Source organism: Canis lupus, chromosome 34 (assembly GCF_011100685.1).
Source record: "Canis lupus familiaris isolate Mischka breed German Shepherd chromosome 34, alternate assembly UU_Cfam_GSD_1.0, whole genome shotgun sequence".
Classification (NCBI taxonomy): Eukaryota; Metazoa; Chordata; class Mammalia; order Carnivora; family Canidae; genus Canis; species Canis lupus.
This window is the reverse complement of record NC_049255.1, coordinates 35,791,576-35,816,551: the sequence shown is the minus strand read 5'-3', so window position 1 is coordinate 35,816,551 and position 24,976 is coordinate 35,791,576. Positions and strand designations below refer to the sequence as shown.

Sequence of the window (24,976 nt, the reverse complement as noted above, 5' to 3'; positions counted from 1 at the left end):
GGATTGTCGGTTTTCTTGTGAGAATGAATTGTTAAAATCTGGCTATTAGAAATCACTGGTTGAAGGAAAGAGAGGAAGATTGGTCAAGGGGACTGACTGTTTTTTACCCTTTTCCTAATGCTGTGATTTTTTTTTTTTTTAAGTTGGCAAGAAAATTACTTTTCCTTTATTTTGCTGGGTCCCCATGAAGTTAATTGACTTTCCCAGGGCCTCAAAGCTCATTAATGGATGAATGCAGAGCCAGAATGCAGGCATCCTGAAATGTGACAATTTAGCTTGGCCTGGAGTTCTGTAAAAGGCACTGGAAGTCTGTTTGGTTTTTGTTTTTTTGTTTTTTTAAATAAGCGAAACCTGCAGCCCATTTTCCAATTGGCACTAGGAGAAAGCAGCATGCCTCTTTGCATCTGCATGGAGTGAATAGAAGGTTTTGTACTCTTGGGAACCAGTTGCTGCCTGCCAGTCCTCACCCTGGCCAGTTGCTCCTCCCATGAAGACAGCTGTGGTTGCCGGGAATCGAGAGTCTGCATGTGTGTATATATCCATTTATTCATTCACCATCCATTCATCTAACAAATACATATCACGCACTTGCTAGGCACAAGGCAGTCTTTTGGGCACTTAGGATATATCACTGAACAAAATTGATGGCAGCCCCTACCTACATGTAGCTTACATTCCTATTACAGACCACACACAGATAATAAACATAATCAGTAGAAAACTGTAGAGGATGCTAGAGGCTGACAGAGCCTGGTAGAGCAGGGGAAGCTTAATGGGGTTGCAGCCGGGGAGAAGCCCCATCATAGATAACTCAAGGAAGAACATTCCAAGCCTGGTGTTTTCCAAGAAGAACAATGGGAGCAGTGTGACCAGAAACATGGGAGATGACGTGGGGCCACATCATGTAGGCCCTTACAGACCACTGGAAAGATGTCAGCTTTTACTCTAAGTGAGGTGAGGGTTTTGAAGATGGAGGGATGGAATCTGATCCTCATAATTAAGGGGTTCCCGCTTATTGGTGGGTTGAGATTAGACCAGATGTGGGCCGGAGCAGAAGCAGGGGCACCAGTTAGGAGACTGTTTTAGCAAGCTAATCCCTTTCCTAAAGTTAACAAAGGGAGATCTGCAAGTGGTGATCCCTCCCAAACCCAGGCCCCAGGGGAGGACCCAGACCTTCACATTCCTTTTTACCACCTGCAAGTAAGTATTAAAGGCCCCATGTTCTGCTTGGAAGACAGAGGGCCTGGCACTTACCGATTGGTGGTCCTGCAGAGAACTGTTCTGACCGTCCCCACATCCCTAATCTATCCATTAGCTTCTGTGTCACTGGGGATGGAAGTACAAAGCCACGAGATGCTTGTGAGGGCAAGGGCAGCTGCTTTTTTCTATCTGTGCTCTTTCTATTTGGCAACAAACTAAGGGGGGACTTGGAAAAGTAAAGGGAGAAGAGAAACATAAAATAGGGAATTAATACCAGATTATAGTATTGGTGGGAACTTGATTATAGAATCTGATAATGTGTAAGTCTCTGTTCCAAGGCCTCTGATTTGCTAAGCTTGGACCATCCCATGTTAATAATAACAATAGCAGGTAATATTTATTGCTTGCTTATCGCATGCCAAGTTTTGTGGGGTTTTGCATCATCATGGTATTTCATTAGATCTTTACAACCACCCTACAAATTGGACATTATCATTAGTCCCACTTTACACATGAGGAAATTTGGCTCAGAAAAGTTAAGGAACTTTCCCAGGGTCTCACAGCCGGTGGATGATAAAGCCAGTGCGTTAGCCAGCCCCAAGCTGTCTGAAGCTAGAATCAAGCCCCTGAGTTCTACACTCATTTTTTTTTTTTAAGTTGTAAGAAATAGTTCTGATATCAAAAGTTGGTATTCCAAACAGGATTGAAGCTTTGTGTTTAAATTATTTTGACCTGGAGACACCAGGGTGGCTCAGCGGTGGAGCATCTGCCTTCGGCTCAGGGCGTGATCCTGGAGTCCCAGGATCGAGTCCCACATCGGGCTCCCTGCATGGAGCCTGCTTCTCCCTCTGCCTGGGTCTCTGCCTCTCTTTCTGTGTCTCTCATGAATAAATAAATAAAATATTTTTAAAAAAATAAATTATTTCGGCCTCACCTTTAACCTTCGTTCCTCAGTTCCCTAATTCTCAAAGAGGGTATAGCAGGACCAGTTCGCTACTAATAAGGCTGATGTGAAGTCGAAGAAATATGCTTTGAAGAGTACATTAAACCTTTCGGGGATGTTTCAGCAAACAATTGCAAAGGTCACAGAGAGTTGACTCTTTGGACTAATGGCATTCTGTTAGGATCACATTTATATAAAAATGTTATTGTGGATTATATAGAGACATAATCCTCAGGCACCCAGAGCAGCCTTGGTCCCGTTCATTCCCAGTTTTCAGACGGCCTCAAGTATTCCCCAGCTATTTCTTTTGTTGTGGCTGGAGGTTTTGCGCAGAGCCTGCCAGCCAACACATGTGCTGTTTTAGGTGTCTGATTGAATTATAATCTGGGCAAATTCTATCAGTCTTGTTGTAGAGATAAACTCTTGGTTTAGTACCATCTCTTTGCGGAAATACAGCTACTTCTGATAATGGCTAAGTCATTCCACTTTATCAACTGCTCAGGGCCTGCACCGGAAATCAAAAAAGGGAGCTCTTTCAATAAAGATTCTGATCTCTTGGAAACAAGCGAGCTGTGTCACACGCCCCTGCCATCTCATGCCGCCTGGCCTCAGCCAGTGGCGAGAAGCTCTCCATCCTGCTGCGCAGCATTCAGGCGCTGGGAGCCCAGGGCGAGTACACCGTCCATCAGGTGTACCCATTTCTCTGACGTTAGAAGCGAAATCACGTATATTTTGCTGTCTCTTCTGATGCCACCACAATCGCAGACCTAGAATAGCTTACAAAAACAATACCTTTCTGATTAGTTTCGGAAAATGTGGGGCGGTCAAGTAAGACAGATTGCTGTACTATAAAATCTCTTAATAGGCCACTCATTAAACTGCTACGGCGTAGCATCAGAGAGTCATCAAATCATGTTGTGTGCATTTTGGGGACAAGCGTGGCAGCTACTGGCTGAAACTGACCTGGAGTCCAGAGACCTGGCTTCTAGTATTGGCAGAGGCAGCATCTCTGACATTGGGTTCCTTCCTTATAAAAATGTAACTTAAAAAGAAAAAAAAAATGGCAGGGGCACCTCAGTCGCTCAGTTGGTTAAGTGTCTGTCTTGGGCTCAGGTCATGGTCCCAGAGTCCTGGGATAGAGCCCGGTGTTGGGCTCCCATCTCAGCGGGGGCCTGCTTCTCCCTCTGGCTTGGGCTTGCACACTCTCTCTCTCTCTCTCTCTCAAATAAATAAATAAAAATCTTATAAATAGATGATAGATAGATAGATAGATAATAGATAGATGATAGGTAGATAGACGATAGAGATAGATAGATAGATAGATAGATAGATAGATAGATAGATAGATAGATGATAGAGATGTTAGAGTAGGTCTGGGTTTTCAGGCTGGCAGCCTGGAGGCTAAATACTATCGAGGTGGATGTATTTGAGTTTGATTCACATAAGGTGGTGGTGTTTTATGCCAGCGTTGGAAAAAAATCTATTTCACACAAAAGTCTGGATTCCTTGAGAAGTTTTGAAAAATAGGAGGATATGGGAATGTCGGGCCTGAACTCCCCCCATAGCAGTAGGATGTTATAGCTGTTCGGAGAGCACACAGCCCACTCCAGTTTGTACCAGAGGTCCCAGCACTCCCTGTTGTCTTCCACACACACTCGCCTTCCTGCACTGACATTACTTGCTCAGCTCCTGTATAACATCATCCAGGAGTGAGATACTGAGATGAACCAATGAGAGGACCTTTCTAGAATCTGCAGGGAGGATGGCCACAGTCCCTAAACCTTAGGTCTAGTATAGTTTAACGCTTGCTGTAGCATCTTGTCTGGCAAAGAAACCAGGCCCTCTTGTTCTTGTAGTTGTTTTAAGGTTTAAATAGGGGGTGCCGCAGATAGCGTGATTCAAAATCCAGCCACCTGTAGCTGAGTCTTTTGAACAATTTAAAATGTCTCTTTTTTGAATTCTATATCAGAAGTGAGGCTTTTTTCTTTCCTTTCCTTTCTTTCCTTTTCCTTTTCCTTTTCCTTTTCCTTTCCTTTCCTTTCCTTTCCTTTCCTTTCCTTTCCTTTCCTTTTCTTTTCTTTTCTTTTCTTTCTTTTCCTTTTCTTTTCTTTTTTTTCTTCTTTTCTTTTCTTTTCTTTTCTTTTCTTTTCTTTTCTTTTCTTTTCTTTTCTTTTCTTTTCTTTTTTCTTTCTTTTTTTCTTCTTTTCTTTTCAGATTGTCCTAATCAGTATTTGTCACTTATATAACTGAAGAACTCCCTTATTCACATATGTAGAGCCTTGGTCATTTGTCTGAAGAAGTGATTGAATCTTATTATTTGTGAATAGAAATTTTTGAAAAGTTGACTTTCGTTCTTATAAGTAATTGACTTGGGAGTGCCTAAAATATTAGGAGGAGTGATTGTAAACAGGCCCTCGGTCTCAGAGCTGCCCTATTGCATGACCTATAGCAAGAGGATATGCTACTTAGGTACAAACAGAGTGAAAGCCAGTCCTAATTTAATACGTTGCAACAGGGCTTTAGTTCAGCTTTAAAAGAGCTATTTTTATGAATTGATGGGTGATGCTGTGACCAGAATGTACAAAGGATTTCTTCTTTTATCCCAATGAATTTCATTTGAATTGTGCTTAAACTGCTTTTCACCTTAGCGGAAGGAAGACTTCTGTGTGCCCGACGTTACTCTGCTATTGGTCTATACAAACCTCCGGTTCCTTTTCCAGATGAATTCTGAGCCAAAGTCTGTGTTCCATTTAAGTTGTGCTTCTCAAAATTCTCAACTATCAAGTTGGGTTGTTTGTTTTTGTTTTTGTTTTGTTTTGTTTTTTTTACATTTTTAAAATTTTAATTCAATTTGCCAACATAAGTATAACACCCACTGCTCATCCCATCAAGTGTCCTCCTCAGTGCCCATCACTCAGTTACTTCGTCCCCCTACCTACCTCTCCTTCCTCAACCCTTTGTGTGTTTCCCAGAGTTAGGGGTCTCTCATGGTTTGTCTCCCTCTCTAATTTTTCCCACCCAGTCCCCCTCCTTTCCCTTATAATCCCTTTCACTATCTCAACTATCAAGCTATTTAATCATAAATCCTCTGAGGCTAGTATATTCTTTTATTTTTGTATTTTTACTTGACTGAAAGCTTGCTTTCCCATCCTCTCCCCAAATTCTTCTGTTTGGGCATAACATTTCTTTACATCCCCAATAAGGTTAATCTCTGGGAGTGAGTCCCTGGCCAGAATGGGCACGTAATGATTGACTCCTAACAGGAAAAATTCTCCAACAGACTTTGCATACATACTGAGAAATCTGAGTGCCAGAAACCAAATACAAGATGTAACTAACTTCTCTCATTCCTTGAATGCTGCCATACTGACTCGGGGACACTCTCCTTGGACAATTGACCATTGACCCTTTCAAGTGGCTTTTTGGGGCTAAAAATACCAGTTGGTTCTGTATATTCAAACCACCATTGTCGTTCTCAAGATATAAAGTTGTTCATTACCCAGAAGCTGTATTGACAAAGTTTGGAACACTTCACGTCTTTGGGCCTCAATTTTTTACCTTTGGAAAACTTGGAATTTGTAGTTCAAGCACTTTTTCTCAAGTCTAAAAATATAGTTTAGAAGCCAAAGGCTTTTTTTTTTTTCTTGTCCAAATACATGCTAGTTTAAAAATGATTGCAAAGGGTTGTTTAGGTTGCCTTTTCAAATTTAAAATTCTCAACAGTTTTACCTTACCTTTATATAAGTTGATTTAAATGATAAATGTGTCCATATGTATACCTGCCAATTTGTGTACTTCTATACACACGTATTTTATGTTGTGGGACTTTAAACCATGTCTGGCAAGTGTGATAGCATTCTATAACAAAGCACTGGTTTTGTTTACACCTTCATAAATCATGCAGATGAGATCTGTGGCTATTCCCAGCCACACATGATAAAAATATCCTGTGCCTTGCTGATGTTTCTGGACCTTCAAGGTCAATAGGCTGGTCCTTTGCAGAGCTATGAATTCTTGGATGTTTCTCTTTCCTACCCTTTTGTTAGAGTGCCCCTTGACTTGCTGGGCTTGAACTTCTCTCATTTTATATTATTATTTTATTTTATTTTATTTAGATTTTATTTATTTATCCATGAGAGACATGGAGAGAGAGGCAGAGACATAGGCAGAGGGAGAAGCAGGCTCCCTGCAGGAAGCCTGATGTGGGACTCGATCCCAGGACCCCAGGATCCTGCCCTGGGCCAAAGGCAGATGCTCAACCACTGAGCTGCCCAGGTGTCCCAAACTTCTCTCATTATAGATAGACCTTCCACATCCTGCTCCCTCTTCTTCCTCTCCCCGTCTCTTGCCCCTTGTTTTACTATAAAAGCGATCTGTTAGATTCAGTTATTCTTCTGGGTGACTGACTGACCAGTGACATTTGGGGGTGGGGGGGACGAATGAAGGTATTTTTGGCCAGCGCCTGCAGTTTTAAAATATCATAATGTGTTATTTCTTGTTATAGGAACTTAAAACCAGTTAACTAGCAGATGAGTGTCTATTGTACAGAACCTAGAAATCGTCCTAAACTTCTTAAGCTGGTTTTAAAGATAAACCTTTGAAAATTCCTTCAGAGGTGATGGACTTGGAAACCTCAGGTTAAAAGTGACCACAACAGGTGACTCCATACAAAAGGCCCCTCCCGATGAGGAGGTGAACTCAGGGCTGGCTCAGACAGTGCTTCTGAAATTCCCTCTGGGCTCAGCTGAGATCAAAGATCTTTTGCTTAAATATTGTCCCCTCTCTTGGGCACTTGAGTGGCTCAGTGGTTGAGCGTCTGCCTTTGGTCGTGATCCTGGGGTCCTAGGATCGAGTCCTACATCAGGCTTCCGCAAGGACCCTGCTTCTTCCTCTGCCTATGTCTTTGTCTCTCTCTGTGTGTCTCTCATGAATTAACAAATAAAATCTTTAAAAAATGTATATTGTCCCCTCTCCCCACAACTTCTAAGAAAAGACATCGTGCTGATTAGAAATATAAGACAACTGACAAAAATAAATGATGAGCAACCACACAAGTTGTGACATACATTAGAACTCTTTGTAAAAGTTAACCTTTTTAACTTAGATAGAAATAACTACCATGCCCAGATCATCCAAGCTACCCTTTCTCTCTTAATTGGGTTGTGCTACACTGTTTCCTAAACATCTTGTGGGTAGAATGGTTCCAGTTCTAGGTCCAGGACCAACCCCTGTCCCACATGAGCTTGGTTCTGTCTTCACCTTCAACCTAGCCATCCTTCTCTCTTCCCAAGTGACATGTAGGTGTATCCTGTTGAGGTGGAGTTGAATGAGCATTTCAAATGTACCATTCCTTCTCAACCTCTCCCTCCACCTCTTCAATTTTCCAAAAAAAAAAAAAAAAAGATGCAACATCCACCACTTCTTCTTGCCATGAGATACAAGCTTAAAAAAAGGACATGTGTCTTTTGTGCTCTTTTCTTAATAAGGTTTTTTGTTTTTGTTTTCAAGATTTTAAAAAATATTTTATTTATTTATTCACGAGGAAGACAGAAGCAGAGATACAGGCAGAGGGAGAAACAGGCTCCCTGACTAGGAGCCTGATGCAGGACTCGATCCCAGGACCCCAGGATCATGACCTGAGCTGAAGGCGGATGCTCAACCACGGAGCCACCCAGGTGCCCCCTTAACAGGGGTTTTAAAAACACACGTGCCCAATGCCCTTTATAAGCACCTGTCAGCCTTTTATTTACCATCCAAGTGAAGTGGATCTTGGGAAGCTATTGATACCATCTTCCAAGTTGGAAACTCTTCCTTTTTTAAAGTGCAAACAGACCAATGATAAAAAGTAATAAGTGTAGTTTAAGATTTGGGGCTACTAGGAGTTTTACACTCATAGACACTTAATGTTCACATCAAACATTTTATTTTATTTTGCATTTTATAGTGGTGATGGTGGGGTGCCAAGCCCAGGGTGGTTAGAGGACATGCATGTCCAAGGTCACATAGGTAGTACTTCAGTGAGCACCATGCTCTCAACCCTGCTCTACTTACTTAATGAGTATATTTACTCTGGATAAGGCTGCGGACCACAACTAAGCTTCATTTCCAAGTAAATAAGGAAAAGGGAATTGAGAGAAAGGAGAATTAATGAAATAGTAGTTGGCAAATTCTCAGTAAATGTTAGCAAGTATTGTTGCTCCAGTGTCACCTCTTTGAGAACTTTCTTTTGGAGAGAACATTAATGATCCATTATTTCTTGCTTGTGAGATGTGAAGTTATTGACTTATCACTGCTGGGCTTGGCATGTTGAGCCCTGTTTCTGTTTATTAATGTGATGAGGTTACTTGTGGTGAGGGAGGGTCCCTGCTGCGTGGTGGCAGTAATTATCAGTGCTGTTGTGCGGTTGCAGGAACCAGTTGCTAGCGAATGCTGGTTTCTTCTTTTCTTTCTCTCTTTTTTTTTTTTAAATCCCATTACATAATTTAACAATCATTTCGTTCCGTAGTGAGATGAAAAGAATTTAGCAGCCTTCAGCTGGAGCTGAATAGAGAAGCAAATTATAGAAATCACTGACATTAGTGCCTGGCTAGAGCAGGATTGTTTCCTACTGAATATTTGAAAGTATTTTGTCCAATCTAATTTTAAAAGACTGGAGCCACTGGGCTTCCACTGCTTTCCCTGGGAACTATAATTACATGGCCTAATAGAGCCCAGTGGTGGGACATTTTCTTCAGCTGATATAGGAGCAATGGAGGCATTCATAGGAGGTCTGGTCACTGTGTTCTTCAAAATGGGGTTTGAGAAGGGACACAAGCATATTTGCTCACCTGAGAAAATATTTTCTTTCTACCCAAGGATGTTTCTTTGGTCTCTCCTGCTGCATTGAACCATGGTTTGCTACATAATGGGATTTTCTTTAACTCTGTTTTATAGAGAATCCCCCAAATACACAATAGTAAAGAGAACACTATCATGGACACACATGTGCCCAAAACTAGCCCCAACAACCAACAATCATTGACCAATCCTGCCCCAAACACATGCTCACCCACTTCTTCCCTTCTACTATTATTCTGAAACCTCATCATACTGCTTTTTCTAAATTCTGGTAAAATATATATAACATAAAATTTAGCATTTTAACCATGTTAAAATACATAATCCAGTGGCATTAAGTACATAATATTGTGCAACTGTTACCACCATTTAGTTCTGGAAATTTCATCACCCCAGAAGGAAACCCTGCACCCATTCAACACCATTCCTCCCTCCCCCTAGAGCCTGGTAACCACTAATCTACTCTTTGGATTGGATTCACCTATTCTGGATGTTCTATATAAATGGATTTGTACAATATATAACCTTTTTGGTCCTTCTTTCAATGAGTATGTCTTCAAGATTCAATCAAGTTGTGTCAGGCTTCATTTCTTTCCATAGCAGAGTAGTACTCTATTGTATGGATATACCACATTTAGTTTATTCATCTGATAGGATATTTTGGTTACTTCCACTCTTTGTCCATTGTGAATAGTGGTGCTTTGAACATTCAGATGCAAGTTTTTGTTTTAATACTTGTTTTCAATTCTTTTGAGTGTATGCCCAGAAGTGAAATCTCTAGGTCTTATGGCAAGTCTGTGTTACCTTACTGTGGAACCATCGAGCTGTTTATAACTGCAACAGTCTACATTCCCTTCAGCAACATACAAGGGTTCCAATTTCTCCACATTCTTGCTAACATGCGTTGGCAATAACATGTGTTATTTTCTGCCTTTTTTTAAAAAAAAAAAAATCCTAGTGGGTATAAAGTGGCATATTATTGTGATTTTGATGTGCACTTTCCTAATGACTATTGATGTTATTAAGCATCGTTTCATATGATTGTTGGTTATTTGTGGATCCTCTTTGGAGAAATGTCTATTCAAATCCTTTGCCCATCTTTGAATTATTTATTTATGCATTTTTTTGTTGATCTGTAAGTGTCCTTTATATATTCTGGATACTAGACTCTTATTGGATATTTGATTTACAAATATCTTTCCCATTCAGTGGCTTTTTCTTTTCACTCTCTCAATTGTATCCTTTGATGCACAGTTTTTAATTTTAATGTAATTCTCATCTGTTTTTTTTGTTATTGTTGCCTGTGCTTTTATTGTCATAGTGAAATAACCATTGCCAAGTCCAAGATCATGGAGATTTCCCCTATGTTCTTTCCTCAGAGTTTTATCATTTTAACTCTTATATTTGGGTCTTTGATCCATTTTGAGATAATTTTTTGTATGGTGTGAGGTTGAAGTTCTTTTACATATGGATATCCAGTTGTCCCAGCACCATTTATAGAGAAGACCATCATATCATTTTATCCATAGTAATTCAGTATGTTTCACTAAAAGATAAGAACTTTTTTTTACATAACCACAGTACCATTATCACACTTAGAAAACCTTCATATTTCCTTAAAATCATCAAATTTCTAATCTGTATTCAAAGCTTTAATTACCTCAAAAATTTTAAGAACTTTTTTTAAAAACAAAACTCATATCCTGATAAGGTACATCCCTTGCAAATTGTTGGTATATCTTTTTTGATGCTTTTAAGTCTTTAGATATTCCCTCCATCTCCTTTTTTCCTTCTTGCAATTTATTTGTTGAAGCAAATAAATTGGGTCATTTGCCCTGTGGAGTTTCCTGTTCCAGGTTTTCTCAATTGTATTCCCATGAGGTGACATGTTCCTGAGTCCTCTGAACTTTCTGTAATTTGGTAATTGGAACTAGATGCTTGATCAGATTCTGGGGATCTTGTGGTTTGTTTTCTGTTGTTTGTTTGTTCTTCACAAGGCTACTTCTTAGGTAATGTTATTCTAATCGAGAGGCAAATACACTCTGGTTACTTCTTAATTTTTTTATGTTGGCAGCCATTGATAATCAGTGCTTAAACTCATTGGTTTGTTAGGGGCTATGAAATAATGATATTTTAATTCTATTGTATCCTTTTCATTTATTATATGGAATGCCTGCATTTTATAAAGACAAGATTTGCCCCTTTTAATTACTTAATTATCCAATGCTAAAGCTTGTCTAAGAAAGGCAGTGTCAGGGCACCTAGGTGGCTCAGTGGGTGAGCATCTGCCTTTGGCTCAGGTTGTGATCCCAGGGTCCTGGGATCGAGTCCTGCATTGGGCTCCCCACAGGGAGCCTGCTTCTTCCTCTGCCTGTCTCTCTCTCTCTCTCTCTCTCTCTCTCTCTATGTCTCTCATGAATAAATAAATAAAATCTCTAAAAAAAGAAAAGAAAGAAAGGCAGTGTCAATTCTTGATTCTTTCCCTCTATTTACCAGTAGCAAAATAAGCCAGGGCCAGTTCTATTCTTTTTTTGAGTGCTGTTTGTTAATGCATTTAGTTAATGCCTATTTAATGTGTTTCAAGCCATTGCAGTTGTTATTCTTATGGATGCTCAAATCATCTCATCTTTGGTTAGTGAGAACCTCTTCAGGTTGGCTCTTGAGTTCTTTGTAACAGGAGTTTATGGCCTTTGATAGCTTGCTGACTATCCTATGTGATAATTTTACAGCTCTTATTGGGCCGCAATGTGGTCTATTGTGGCACTTCTCAGATTTCCTTACAAAAACTCCTAAGAGGTCTCTTCACTTCCTCTGGTGCTCTGGAAAAGATGATAGGGCTTCACTACCATTTGTGGAATCATAAGACAGGTCAGAAGACGCATTGAAAACTCATTTCATGAGTTCTTTTGAGTTTCTACTAGGTATACATGGTATTGTTAAGAATGTACATTTGGACAAAGCCCAAACCGTCAGTGTGATTTCATTATGGCTCCATTTTAGTTCTGTTTCTAGTCAGAAACAAGAGATCGATTAGTTTAGTCAGAGATCGATTGCTAGTTATTCTGAATCCTTTTCATATAATTAGGAAAAAATATAAGTACCTTAATAAATGCCATTTGTTGAAGACCTTTCTTTTTCTTTCTTTTCTTTTAAGCAAAGGGAGAAAGTAAGGAGATGGATGTGTTTCCCAAACCTAGAAAATGGATATAAAATCAGATGGATTGCTTTTCTTCTAGTCTCCGTTTCTCCATTAAATAAAGGAGATGGTTATTTTCCGCCTATTTGATAAAGTTGCTGAGTGCTATAATGAGTTTATATTTATAGAGAACTTGAAGCTTTTTGGATGAAAGGTGCTAAATTAAGGCTTATTGTTTATTGAATTTATTTGATGTGTCTAACCTCCTGGGAACATTTGCTGAAGTTAATTAAAAACAGATAGTCCCCATTCTGACAGCTTACAGTGCCACTTACAAGCCAATAGCATAAACAGTGTACACTTTATTGTCCTAATGTTGGACTGCCTAGAAAACCATAGCTCTTTCAGACAGGGGAATGATCCATTTTTGTAGGAAAGATGGGCTCAATTGCTGGATAAAAACATGAAGATATTCTTAACCATATCTGAACCACCTAGCTGTCCTCCTTTTTAAAAATACTTAGAATATGGAGATTTTCCTCAATTTCCAATTATAATTTTCAGATTGGAAAATTAAAAATAATCTTTCCTTTCCATCATTTTGGAAAGAAATTAAGATATGAGTTTATATCTTATATATTGTCTTATGATCACTTATTCTTTACAGGAATGGCATTCTAAAGCAGCCAACTAGAATGACTTATGCTTTAACCGAGTGAAAGTTGTGAAGTATAATTATAGTAATGGTGTGTTTGCTTCCTTTGCCAGTTGGTGATGGAGTTTTGTGGCGCTGGCTCTGTCACTGACCTGATCAAGAACACAAAAGGTAACACGTTGAAGGAGGAGTGGATTGCATACATCTGCAGGGAGATCTTACGAGTAAGTGACAACACGGAATATCTGGGATGGTATTGAACTTTGTATTAATAACCTTCCACTGACATTCACAAAAATATTGCATACTTTTTTAAAGCTTCATTCTAACAGTGATGGCAGTAGTGGTAGTTTTGTGGTCTTGTTCCAGTGGAGGTGAGAGCCATTCTGAACAGGCCATGTGCACTCTCATTTGGAGTGTTAACTTTGGGTGACTTCCCTTAACAAGGATTCATTTCCAATGATATTTCCAATTAGAAATCTGATTTTAGAACATAGAGATAAGGTTTTACTTAGGAAATGAATTTTTTAGAGGTATTTTGATTACTCATTTGAATTTTCCATTTCTGAAAGTTTATAACTAGTGTAAGGATTGCATGACATTTACCATTTTAGCATATAGAACTTATAGAACTTTTAACTGATTTTAAATTAAAAAAAAAAAAACCTTCAAGACTTTGTCACTTAAATTGATCAAAATAGCTGGACAAGACTGTATCTATCTGTTTGACCAGTTTTGCCCACAAATCTCAGTCAGGCTATCTGGACAGTAGCTTCAATTTACTGAGCTCAATTCAGGGAAAAGAAGGTCATATTTTAGTTCAGTCAGGCTAGTTTAATTATCTCTTGCTTCTGATATGGAGGCTATTGTGTGTTCACTGAGCATTCTTATTAGATGTGCTTGACAATCATAATTTATTTATAAGTTCTGCCTATTTAATCTAAGGAAATAAAATTTAAAAGTATTTTCATGATATGTCCAAGATACACTTTTGAGAGGCAAATTATGTGCTCTGCATGGATGGATGGATGGATGGGTGGGTGGGTGGGTGGATGGGTGGATGGATGGAAGACATTAAAAATATTCAAACCACATTAGGCAAAAACCCAAAAACAAATAGAAAGTGAACTTTAAAAATAATGTTGATAATAGCATAAACATCAAAAACGTAGAAATAAATTTGCAGAAAGATGTGAATGACTTCTACACTGAAAACCACAAAACATTACTGGGAGAGATTAAAGTAGATCTTAGTAAATGGAGGTGTGTATACCATTTCACAGATAAGAATACTTAATATTGTGAAGATGTTATTTCTCCCTGGTTTGATCCATGGTTTCAGTGAACTCCCCATCAAAATCCCTCTAGGTATATCTGTAGATATTGACAAGCTGTTTTTTAAGACATTATATGGAAGTACAAAGGGGCTGAGAATAGCCAAGGCAATCTTGAAGAAGAAGAATAGAGCTGGAGGATTTATGCTGCCAGTTATTGAGACTTCTTCTAAAGCTACTAAGTAAATAAGGCAGAGTAGTATTGTCACAAGAATAGACAAATGGCCAAAGGAACAGAATCAAGAGTCCAGGAACAGACCTACTTCGTATGGACACATGATTTATGGCAAAAGAAGCGCTTGCGGCACATGGGGAAAGGGTGCTCTTATCAGTAAATAGTGCTTGGTCCATTGACTAGTCATGTGAAAACATGATACCTGCTTTCTAACATATTCAAAAATTAATTCCAGCTGGATTAGAGATATTTTAAATGGGAAAGATACAAAAAATAAAGCTGTTAAGAGCAAGCATAGGATAAACCCTCTCTGGCTTGGAGTGGGCAGAAAGATTTCTGAAACAAGCACAAGACAAAGTTGAGCAGGAAACAGGGAGGTATGGTTGCTGTTCTCCCTCAAACCTGACATTTATTTTCAAATGTTGAGGTGCTTTTGTGTAAACTTCACTTGAATTTCTGACTTAGAATTTCACTCATTGAGAGAAAGCACAAAGGGTTATTTAGGCATCCAGACCACCCGTGACGCCAAGAATCTGTTGGGTCTCCCGGCTGGTTCTGCAGTCCACCTTTCTGCTCTGCTTGGGAGCCTTGGATGGGTAACCCTGGGGATGATCAACCATGTGCGTTCCAGGGTTCTGTTTCACCTGATGAGTATATCCCAGTACCTGATTCGAAAGTGTGAAAACTGTGTTTTCTTCTCGCTTCCAATACATTCTCCCAAAAGATACTGACATTTGAGATAAGATGACTCATTGGAAGGGACATTCAATCACAAGAAGTTTCAGAGATAACCCTCCGTGCATCCTATGATCTCATTAACTATAAGGTTTGGCTCGCTTACGTGCTCTGATACCTGTTTCCAACCACTCTGGTAGTGAAAGAGTGTGAGGGATCTTTGTTCCCTGTAAATATTCATGAGCAGTTAATATGCCGTAAAACCATACATTTTGATCTGCTGGATGCCTACCTTGAGCTGAATTGAGTAGAGAGGAAAGGTAATTTTTTTAAAACCCAAACCAGTGCTTCAATTTCTCACATGGTTTGTGTTTACTGATATTCCTGAATGTACACATCGATCTTTTTGGGCATCCCCATTCTCATGCTGAGTATTTTTTTTTAATTTTTATTTATTTATGATAGTCACAGAGAGAGAGAGAGAGAGAGAGAGAGAGGCAGAGACACACAGGCAGAGGGAGAAGCAGGCTCCATGCACCGGGAGCCCGATGTGGGATTCAATCCCGGGTCTCCAGGATCGCGCCCTGGGCCAAAGGCAGGCGCTAAACCGCTGCGCCACCCAGGGATCCCTGCTGAGTATTTTCAACAAAGGAATTCAGATATTTTGTTTCTTTTTGTTTCAACTTCATCTTTTATACCAGGGTCATTATGGAGGAAAATTAAAAGTACCGAAAATTATAAATAATAAAATGACAATACTTGAGTATACAGTACCTTGAATTAGCGAGTGTTAGCATAGCATAATTTGCTTCAAGACTCCAATTTGAGATTATTTTAGGTTACACTTTGAGAAGTGTACACTTAGAGCAATCTGTAGATTTTAGAACTCACACCACAAGCCAGCGTGAGAGTAATTCATGGAGAAATGGAACACAATCCGGTTTAGATGTCACCAAATAATTATTTCATGCAATGAACACAACGTCACAGATACCATAAAGCACTAAAGAAGACAGTTATGAATGCCAACAAAGGAAACAGAAATTGGGGGCGGGGGGTTTAATATGAGCCACATTGGCTAAAGCCAATGGGAAATTTTTTGTCTGGTCTGAGAAATTAACTTATATGATATAATGTAACTTTTAACTTTTTTTTTCTTTCAAGTTTTTACTTAAATTCAAGTGAGTTAACGTCTAGTGCAGTTTATTAATCAATTGCCTAGTTTAGGACGGCACTGTATACACGTGAAAGACCTGAGTATGATAATGAAAGTACCAAAAAAAAAAAGGAAACTATCTCTGGGTGAGTTAACATCTCTTTGGGATCATTGACAGTCCAAGTAATTTTATTTTCATCTTGGCTTATGTTCCTATTAACCCTTCTCAATTCCTTGTTACTCCAGGGGCTGAGTCATCTGCATCAGCATAAAGTGATTCATCGAGATATTAAAGGGCAGAATGTCTTGCTGACTGAGAACGCAGAAGTTAAACTGGGTAAGAGCAGCATCCAGTGAGCCTAGGAATTGAGGGAATGAATAGGATTATTTCAGCAGCTAGTTGGTTTTCTTTTGTGTTTTTTTGTTTTTGTTTTTTAAGATTGTATTCATCCATTCATGAAAGACACAGAGAGAGAGACAGAGAGAGAGAGAGAGAGACCCAGGCAGAGGGAGAAGCAGGCTCCATGCAGGGAGCCCAACATGGGACTCAATCCCGGGTCTTCAGGATCGGGCCCTGGGCTGAAGGCGGCGCTAAACCGCTGAGCCCCCTGGACTGCCCTGTTTTGTTTTTAATGAATGTAAATTGTCACTGAATTTGGAGGTCACTGTACTAAGGAATGAAAAGGAAAATATTTATTTGTCTATTTCAAAACATTTTTAAAAAGTGCTTGAGGAATGAATTGGAGGAACCATTTGCTTAATCAATTTATAGAAGTAATTGAGTGTTTTTTTAAAGCAAAAACCTTTCAGATTAGAAGTAAATGACCTTGAAACGGCTTCCTAAATCTTACCATTTGTCTACTTTGCTGTCGCTATCACAGAACAGTGATGACCCATTTTTTAATTGAAAAATATCCGCAGTTAGACATATTTAGAATAACGAATTCCTGCTATATTCCCATATGTTTTAAGCTATATTTACATCAACTTCGTTGTTACCTGGGGCACCTGTGCATAACGGGCGTTCAGTATTCTACTTTGCATGCATGCAGGTTATCCTACTTCTGTTTGCCTGAGTTATCAGTGAGGGAACCCTTTTCCCTGGTGCTTCCTCCCACCAATCTGGGATTGTCCACATAGGGTAGAGAATCCACATGCTGCACAAGCTCCACCCCCTTGGTGTCTATGAGTCAGAGGATGAATTGACAGCTATCTGTAGGATATGCAGTTTGTCATCTAGAAAGGAGTTATTGCCCATATGATTGTTTATTTTCAAAGAGATCGAAATACGCCCTACGTTTATATCTCAAACATTTGTTCGTGCCTTTTCGTTAAAATATATAATTTCCATGTTTTTCTTAGCATTGGGTCTAAACTTTCATCCCATGAATATTCCCTTTTAAAACAAAAATATACATTAGTTGGGAAGGCGGGTGTGTGTGCACATGCCTGTGTATATGTATATACACATATCTTCCATGGACTGGCTAAGTACTCTATCCTCAGAATATTCACCCATCACCCATTAACAGTCCCTTGTTGAGAGATTATGTCAGGCCCTATACACAGCATTTTTATATCACAGCAACCCTATGTAAATATCATCAGCCTCATTTTATAAATTTGGAAACTGGAGCTTAAATCCTGATCTGCTAGCCCTAGGTCACATCACTCGTAAGTGGCAGAGATGGGTTGCAAACTTAGGCACTCTGACTGCAGAAACCTGGCTCTTAAACACTTTCTTTGTATCCCCCTAAGTATTATCTCTTATGGCAAACAAGCTTGCCTGTTATTTAACATCTGTTTTTGTCCCTACAGACCTTTGGTTTAACCAAATACAGCGTTACGTGCTTTCCTCCTCAGTACACATTTCATATATTCATGTGCTTTAAAAATAGACGTTCACAACAGTTAAAAGGATGTGGTTGTATGAATGCAATCATACAGTATGTAGCCTTCTGGAATTGGCTCCCCCCCCCCAGTATAAACATCTACAGAATTATCTAGATTATTATGCATACCAGTTTGCTCCTTTTTATTGCTGCGTAGTATTCCCTGATACTACACCGGGCTACACCACTGCCATTTCTTTAACCATTTACCTAGTGAAGGACACCTGGATTGTTTCCAACTAGGGGCTGTTGAAAATAAAGCTGCTGTGAATATCTCTGTGCAAAAAAATAAATAAAAGTAGATAAAAATAGACATTCACAATAGCTAAAAGGGAGAAGCAACCCAAATTGCCCATCTGCAGGTGGATGGATAAATGCAACGTGGTGCCTGCATACGATGGAGTATTACTGAGCCTTAAAAGTTAGGAAATTCTAACCCATGCTCTGACAAGGACAAACCTTGAGGACACTATGCTAATTGAGACAAGCCAGTCACACAAAGACAAGTACTGTACGGTACCGCTTATATGAGGTACCTGTAGTAGTCCAGATTTTTAGAGACAAAAAGTAGAACAGTGCTTGCCAGGGGCTGGGGAGAGGGGAGAATGGGGAGTTATTGTTTAAATGAGTGCAGAGTTTCAGTTTGGGAAGATGAAAAAGTTCTGGAGTCAGAGGGCGGTGATGGTTGCACAACAATGTGAATGTTCTTCATGGCACAGAACCGTACATTTACAAATGATTAAAATTGTAAATTTTGTGGCATGTTTATTTTGCCACATTAAAAAAATGAGCATTCGTCTTATCACCACGTAAGGATCATAGACTTTATTCATTTGTCTTCTCTTAAATAGTGGACTTTGGCGTCAGTGCCCAGCTGGATCGAACAGTGGGCAGGAGAAATACCTTCATCGGGACCCCTTACTGGATGGCTCCAGAAGTCATTGCCTGTGACGAAAACCCAGATGCCACATACGATTTCAAGGTATGACTTCTTCATTGTTTCAGAACTGTGCCTCATGTCCCGCCCCGAGTCTTGCAGTGGGAAAATTCTCACGTACCTTTGGGCCTGGATTTATGTAATCCAAAGGGAGAACTGAAAAGCATTATTTGAATTTAAAATAATAAGACACTCAAGTGTTAGAATCTTTTTCACGCGTTCACCCGTTATATCTGATTGCCTGTTTGTAAAAGATGTTAAAACCATTTTCTATATTCTCTTGAACTTCCTTTCGTTTCTTATTGGAAAATAGATTTCTTATGGAAGTGTTAAGTCACTGTATTGTACACTCAAGACTAATATTACGTTGTATGTTAACTGGAATTTAAATAAAAACTTAAAAATAGGCAACAAATATCTATTACGATTATAGGTTAGAGGTTTGACAAAGCATATAGATATATTCTGAGAGCTTTTTAGGTTAAAAGATGCCAATTTGTTGTCTTGGGTCATCTTTTTCTGATTAAAAATAGACTTCATCGGGGCTCCCAGGTGGCTCGGTCGGTAGAGCACCTGCCTTGGCTTCAGGTCATGATCCCGGGGTCCTGGGATTGAGTCTCATTGGGGATGAGAACGGATGTTCTGCTTCTCCCTCTGCTCCTCATCCTGCTGGTGCTCTGTCTCTCTCTCCCTTTCTCTCAAATAAATAAAATCTTTAAAAAGAATAGACATCTTCATTTCTCCATTGCTCAAAGTTTAATTATTGAAGTTTCTTTTCAATGAGAGAGAACAAAACGGGGTATTGGTAGCTACTTCATGGTATTTCTGTGGACTGTCATGCTGTTTATTGAAATGTGATTGGTGCCTTGTCACTTTGCATCATCAACTGGCAATTTGCTAATAAATTCAAAGCAATGTTTAAGTAGATGGTGACAGTTGTCCCCTTCTCCAGAAAGCCCCCCTCTTTTCCATTCTCCTAGCCAATGGTCAAGCATGATTTGGGGTTACTATCCCGCTGATAGCTGCAATGTCAGCTGATAGTATTGTCATGAATTGTGGCTGAAAGTTGAGACATCATAAAATTAGAGGCAAATAGGATGTAGAAACTGTGAGTTTTTGGTGCAAAAGATGAAGAGATAATGCTTGGTGTTTGTGTAGACCCCAGCACAACAGTGGACAAAATCTGATACTACTCAAGCTGATTTCACAGGTGCATGGACTTTTCTTTTTTTTTTTTTTAAGATTTATTTATTTATTTACTTATTTATTTATTTATTTATTTATTTATTCATAAGAGACACAGAGAGAGGCAGAGATACAGGCAGAGGGAGAAGCAGGCTCCCTGTGGGGAGCCCAATGTGGGACTCGATCCCAGGACCCTGGGATCACACCCTGAGCCCAAGGCAGACGCTCAACCACTGAGCCACCCAGGTGCTCTAGACTTTTCACTAAAGGACCTTACTGGTCACTTCCGTGTGCCCTCCTCTTACAGGGAAACATGAGGCTGGAGGCCTTTGCAAGTGCACATCAAGTCACTGGGCTTCTCAGAGTTGAAAGTTGAACCCTCATCTTCCAACGCTCTTTTCAGAATATTACCAATATATTACCCTGCTCCTCTATGATGTACTCCTATATAAATCTCCAACTTAGCCACAAAACAGCTTCTGAAGAGCATATTTGAAGAATTCCTGTTTTAAAGAACATTTTTAGTTCTCCACATGTGGGGTTATTATTGAAATCAGGTCACAAAGATGCAAACATTGCAATGTCTTCGGGACCCAGTATCTCAGGGCATTGACAGACTTATTTGCCTCTTTGGAGAAACACAAGCTGAAAGTCTAAAACCAAAATAATCTCCTGTAAATGTCTTCCTTCTCTCAAAGTTAGTCAGTGTAATAACCTGACAACAATCTGTCTGAAAACAGCTGCCAAGTTAAAAGTTAATCTCTCGCCAAAATAAATGTCATTTATTTAAACTGCTAATGATAAGCACATTTAAATAATTCAATTGGCAGATCCCTTCAGAGGAGCCACTACAAAATATATGTCCCAGACCAGGGAAGTGTATCATAATTGGCCATAAGCAATTCTTCAAACAATAGTTATACTTAGCAAGTGTCAACTAGTCTGCTCGGGGCCACAGATATTTTTTACTGCTTTATAACGTACCATGGAGAATCAGGGTGTTTCCAACTTTTACCCTTGGGTTAGCCTCTTAACGAGTTTGAGTGGCTGTACTATATATGGGACTTATTTTCTGTGACATAAAATAAATCCCCATGACTTAGTTGTTCTCGATAATACAGAAGAGGACCTCCTTCTAGCAAAACCAAAGCTTAGAGTGAAACTGGTATCTTGGTCGTCTTTCCTCCCATTAAGTCTAAGGACTATTGTTTGGGGTCGGTAAAAGAATTTTGAGCCCACTGCGTAATTCTAGGTGTGGACAAAGCCTGGTACGATGGGGGGCATCGTGCTGCACAAGGTGATTTCAGAGATACTGGAAGGTCCTATGTGACTATAAAAGTATCCTGAGACATTAATAAGCCGAAGATTAATTTCTGTGTCTTTTATTAAAAAATAAGGAATCCTGCTGAGAGAACAGGTTCGCTATGGTAGTCATTGAGACCTTAGTGAGAACTAATTTATCGGGATTGTTATGGGTGCAGATGGCACAAGAGGAAGAAGAAGCCTTGGCAAGACTGTGAGCCTCTCACTGGTCATTGTCACCAGTACAAGAAGGGGCACGACGAAAGGGTGAGTTAGGAAGCCTGGGCAGATAGGAAAGTTTGAGTGTTCTTTGAAGATTTATGTCAACCACTTCACACCTTTACAGTGGACCAGAGAGGCAACGATTCTGGAAATATAATCTTTCTACTTCTTTCTTGGCACCAGCTTTTATCCATTTTTCTGTTCACCATTCTTAGGAATGTGGTCTGTCACCAGGAGACAACTTGACAATATGTTGCCTTTCAAAACCATCTCTTCATTCACTCAGCACATATTTATTAAAAGCTCACCACGTGTAGAGACTGAGGCAAGTTGCATCTGTACATGCAGTTTTCCACATAGAAAATTCTTCTCCAACAGCATCCGACTTCAGGCGTTTGGTACCATGGGTCCGCGGTCCATCTGACCCAGCTGTGTATCCCAGCCTCAGAAACCCAGGTCAACATTTGGGCTCTCGTGTGTTCTAGATACTTCCCATCTAGGGGGAATGTTTGCCATAAAAGAGGAGTTGAAAGCCACCAGGCTCTGTTAGATTTCACGGAAGCCCCTCCTTTAAAATCAAGACCAAAGTAAGAGAAGAATATAGTTGTGTTTTACTGTTTAATTTATTATTTATTACCAGCTACCTTTTGAGATATCTTGAGCTATCTACTGTTTAAAATATCTTTAAAGACTGCTATAGATTTTTCTAAAAACTACTCTAATTCAATAAAAGAAAGGCCTCTACTGTAGGAAAGTAGTCTGAAGAGTTCCTGCTTTTCAGTGCAGTCTGGTTTTGTCTGGAATCTCCCAGGCATAGAAAGTAACGGATTGAAAATAACCCTTTATCCTAAGGAGGAGCACCAGCAGCTCGTATGCCTGGTGTGTTCACTTTCCCCTAGAGGCCCTTCCTTTCTTGTTTTCAGAAATTCTGTCAAAACACTTCAAGCAAAAGGAAAGGTTTCATTTCCCTGATAAGTATGTGGGGCAATAGTGGGAGCTTTCTCATTTCATAATAAGCATTCAAGAGATTTAAAATTAATAAAACCGCTCAGAATTCCTAAGCTGTTTAAATTGTTATTTTTGAAATTTGAATTTCATTTCAGTTGGAAGGGAGTTGTCAAGTATTTTACAGTCCTGTGTATCTATTGCTTTCACAGAATTACTCACTAATGAAGGTTCTCTGCAGCCAAATTTGCAGCAGTAGGACACGGGTGGAATAAGGCCAAGGAGCATCTATCTGTCCAGTGGAATACTACGCAGCTATTCAGCCGTGGGGCGGCGGGCGTGCTGAAGGTGGACAGACCCCAAGATAGAGCCTTAGATGCAAAGAGCAGCTCACGGGATAGTGCACATGATATAGTCTCACTCGCCCCTGCCCCGTGGGTGGATATATGACCTATGACATGGGAGGGGAGAGCTGTCTCAGTCATCCCTGCCCTGTGGGTGGATATATGACATAGGACACGGGAGTGGAGAGCTGTCTCACTCGCCCCTGCCCCGTGGGTGGATATATGACCTATGACATGGGAGGGGAGAGCTGTCTCAGTCATCCCTGCCCTGTGGGTGGATATATGACATAGGACACGGGAGTGGAGAGCTGTCTCACTCGCCCCTGGCCCGTGGGTGGATATATGACATAGGACATGGGAATGGAAAGCTTAAATTTTTTTTATGTATTTTTATATTTTTCTTTATATTTTATTTTATGTATTTTTCTGTCCTGTCCCTACCCCCCACACACCCACACATACACCCCTCCATAAACTGTCCTTGCTTTTATATTAAATTAGTAAAGTTAGAGAACTCCAGTAAAATGGCATAGCCCCTCGGCCCCCCACCGCATCCCCCCATCCTCTGGCCCGACCTGTGCTCATGTTGTGTATCATTCCCCTCACCTCTGCTTATGAGACTTTCCGCGCAGGAGCTGTGGTTCATTTGCAGCCACGGGCGTCTCCTCCAGGGTCTGGCTGTAGAGCGAGTACTCGGGCTCCTGTGTTACAGGTGACTGGCTCTCTTGAGGCAGGGTGGAAGGAGAAATCTTGACTCGTTGGGCCGCACCAAGATCCACGCAGGGTGTGATGTGAAAGGACAAGATTCAGGTTGCAGAGTGAGGCTTACGTTCTCAAAGGACACCGGGCCTCTGTGTATTGAGAGTCCAGCGAAGGCCCCACCCTTATTCCGAAGGGGGGACAGATGACACCGATAGCCTGTTATTACCACCAGTGAGAAGCTGAAATTGCTATTAAATGTATTCCTTGTGGCTCTACGTTCCCATCTACATGTGTAAGTGTCCTCAGTGAGACACAGAGCACCCCCTCCACCCCCTTGCTGGTCCCCAGCTGAATGATAAAGGTACTCTAACCTTCTCCCTTGGCTCACATAACACATGTAGATGAACACGGCGCTGAAGATTCCTGCACTCAGTTTGTTTAGGGTGGGAAACGGAATTATTAATCACTACCTGTGCTCGAACATCCTCCGTGACCCCAGGTGACTCGCCCCCGTGTCTGATTATATATAATGTAGAGTATAAGTGTATGACATAAGTGCATTTTACTGGTGTAAAATGTAGACTTTGCCTCCTCCTCTTTGCTCTATCACCTAGGGAAGTTATTTAAGCCTTCTTAAGCCTCTATAGAATGGGGATAACAAATCATGTATTACCAGGTTGCATCAGAATAAAGTGGTTGGATGGTTAATATTTGTGTTTGTGTGTCATAGGAAGGCACTGCTATTGAGGCCTTCTTTTTTTTTTAACCTAAAAAAGCCAGCAACATCATATGAGTCAAACCTCCTGTTTGTCTTACCCACCTTTAGTTGTCCGCTTACGTTGAGTCGGAATCTGCATCTCCATAACTTCTACCTCTAGGTTCAGATCCTTCCCTTAGGGCATGCACACAACAAATACAATTTCCTTTCTCTGGCAAGACCAGTCCCACAAAGAGAGTAATGAGAAGTCACAGGAGAAGACTGTGGCCTGGTCCACGAGTCGTGGTGTGGGCCGTGCCTGTTATGGAGCTGCTGTCTTTCAGGTCTGCCCTCTGCTTGGGGATGATGGGGCCGGCACCCAGCTCCCCCCACCTGTGCCTGTCCATCCGGCTCCTTACTAGGCTCTGCCAGGGAAAGGGGGACCTGGAGGCTGGAGGGGGCAGGACATGCCCTTCTGCCTCCTGTAGGCCTCCTGCATCATCTCAGGGACTTACTTCTCTGAGTGCTGTAAGTGCCAGAGCTCCCGGCCAGCGTCCCTGACTCAGGAGCCACTCGGAGGTAACGGCTCTGGTGTGTGTGTGCAATACCCACGATTTGCACTGCCTCGCATGAAGCCCT

General features: G+C 40.5%; 1 protein-coding gene across 8 annotated transcripts in view; it reads left to right on the top strand.

Moving 5' to 3' along the window:
• Positions 1-24,976, top strand: part of TNIK (TRAF2 and NCK interacting kinase) — a 376,466-nt gene that overhangs the window by 240,732 nt on the left and 110,758 nt on the right. For all 8 annotated transcript variants that reach the window (XM_038583888.1, XM_038583893.1, XM_038583891.1 and 5 more), the window contains 3 exons: positions 12,885-12,995; positions 16,358-16,448; positions 18,855-18,985. In XM_038583888.1, the coding sequence (XP_038439816.1) occupies positions 12,885-12,995; positions 16,358-16,448; positions 18,855-18,985 (333 nt within the window). The remainder of the gene's footprint in view (positions 1-12,884; positions 12,996-16,357; positions 16,449-18,854; positions 18,986-24,976) is intronic.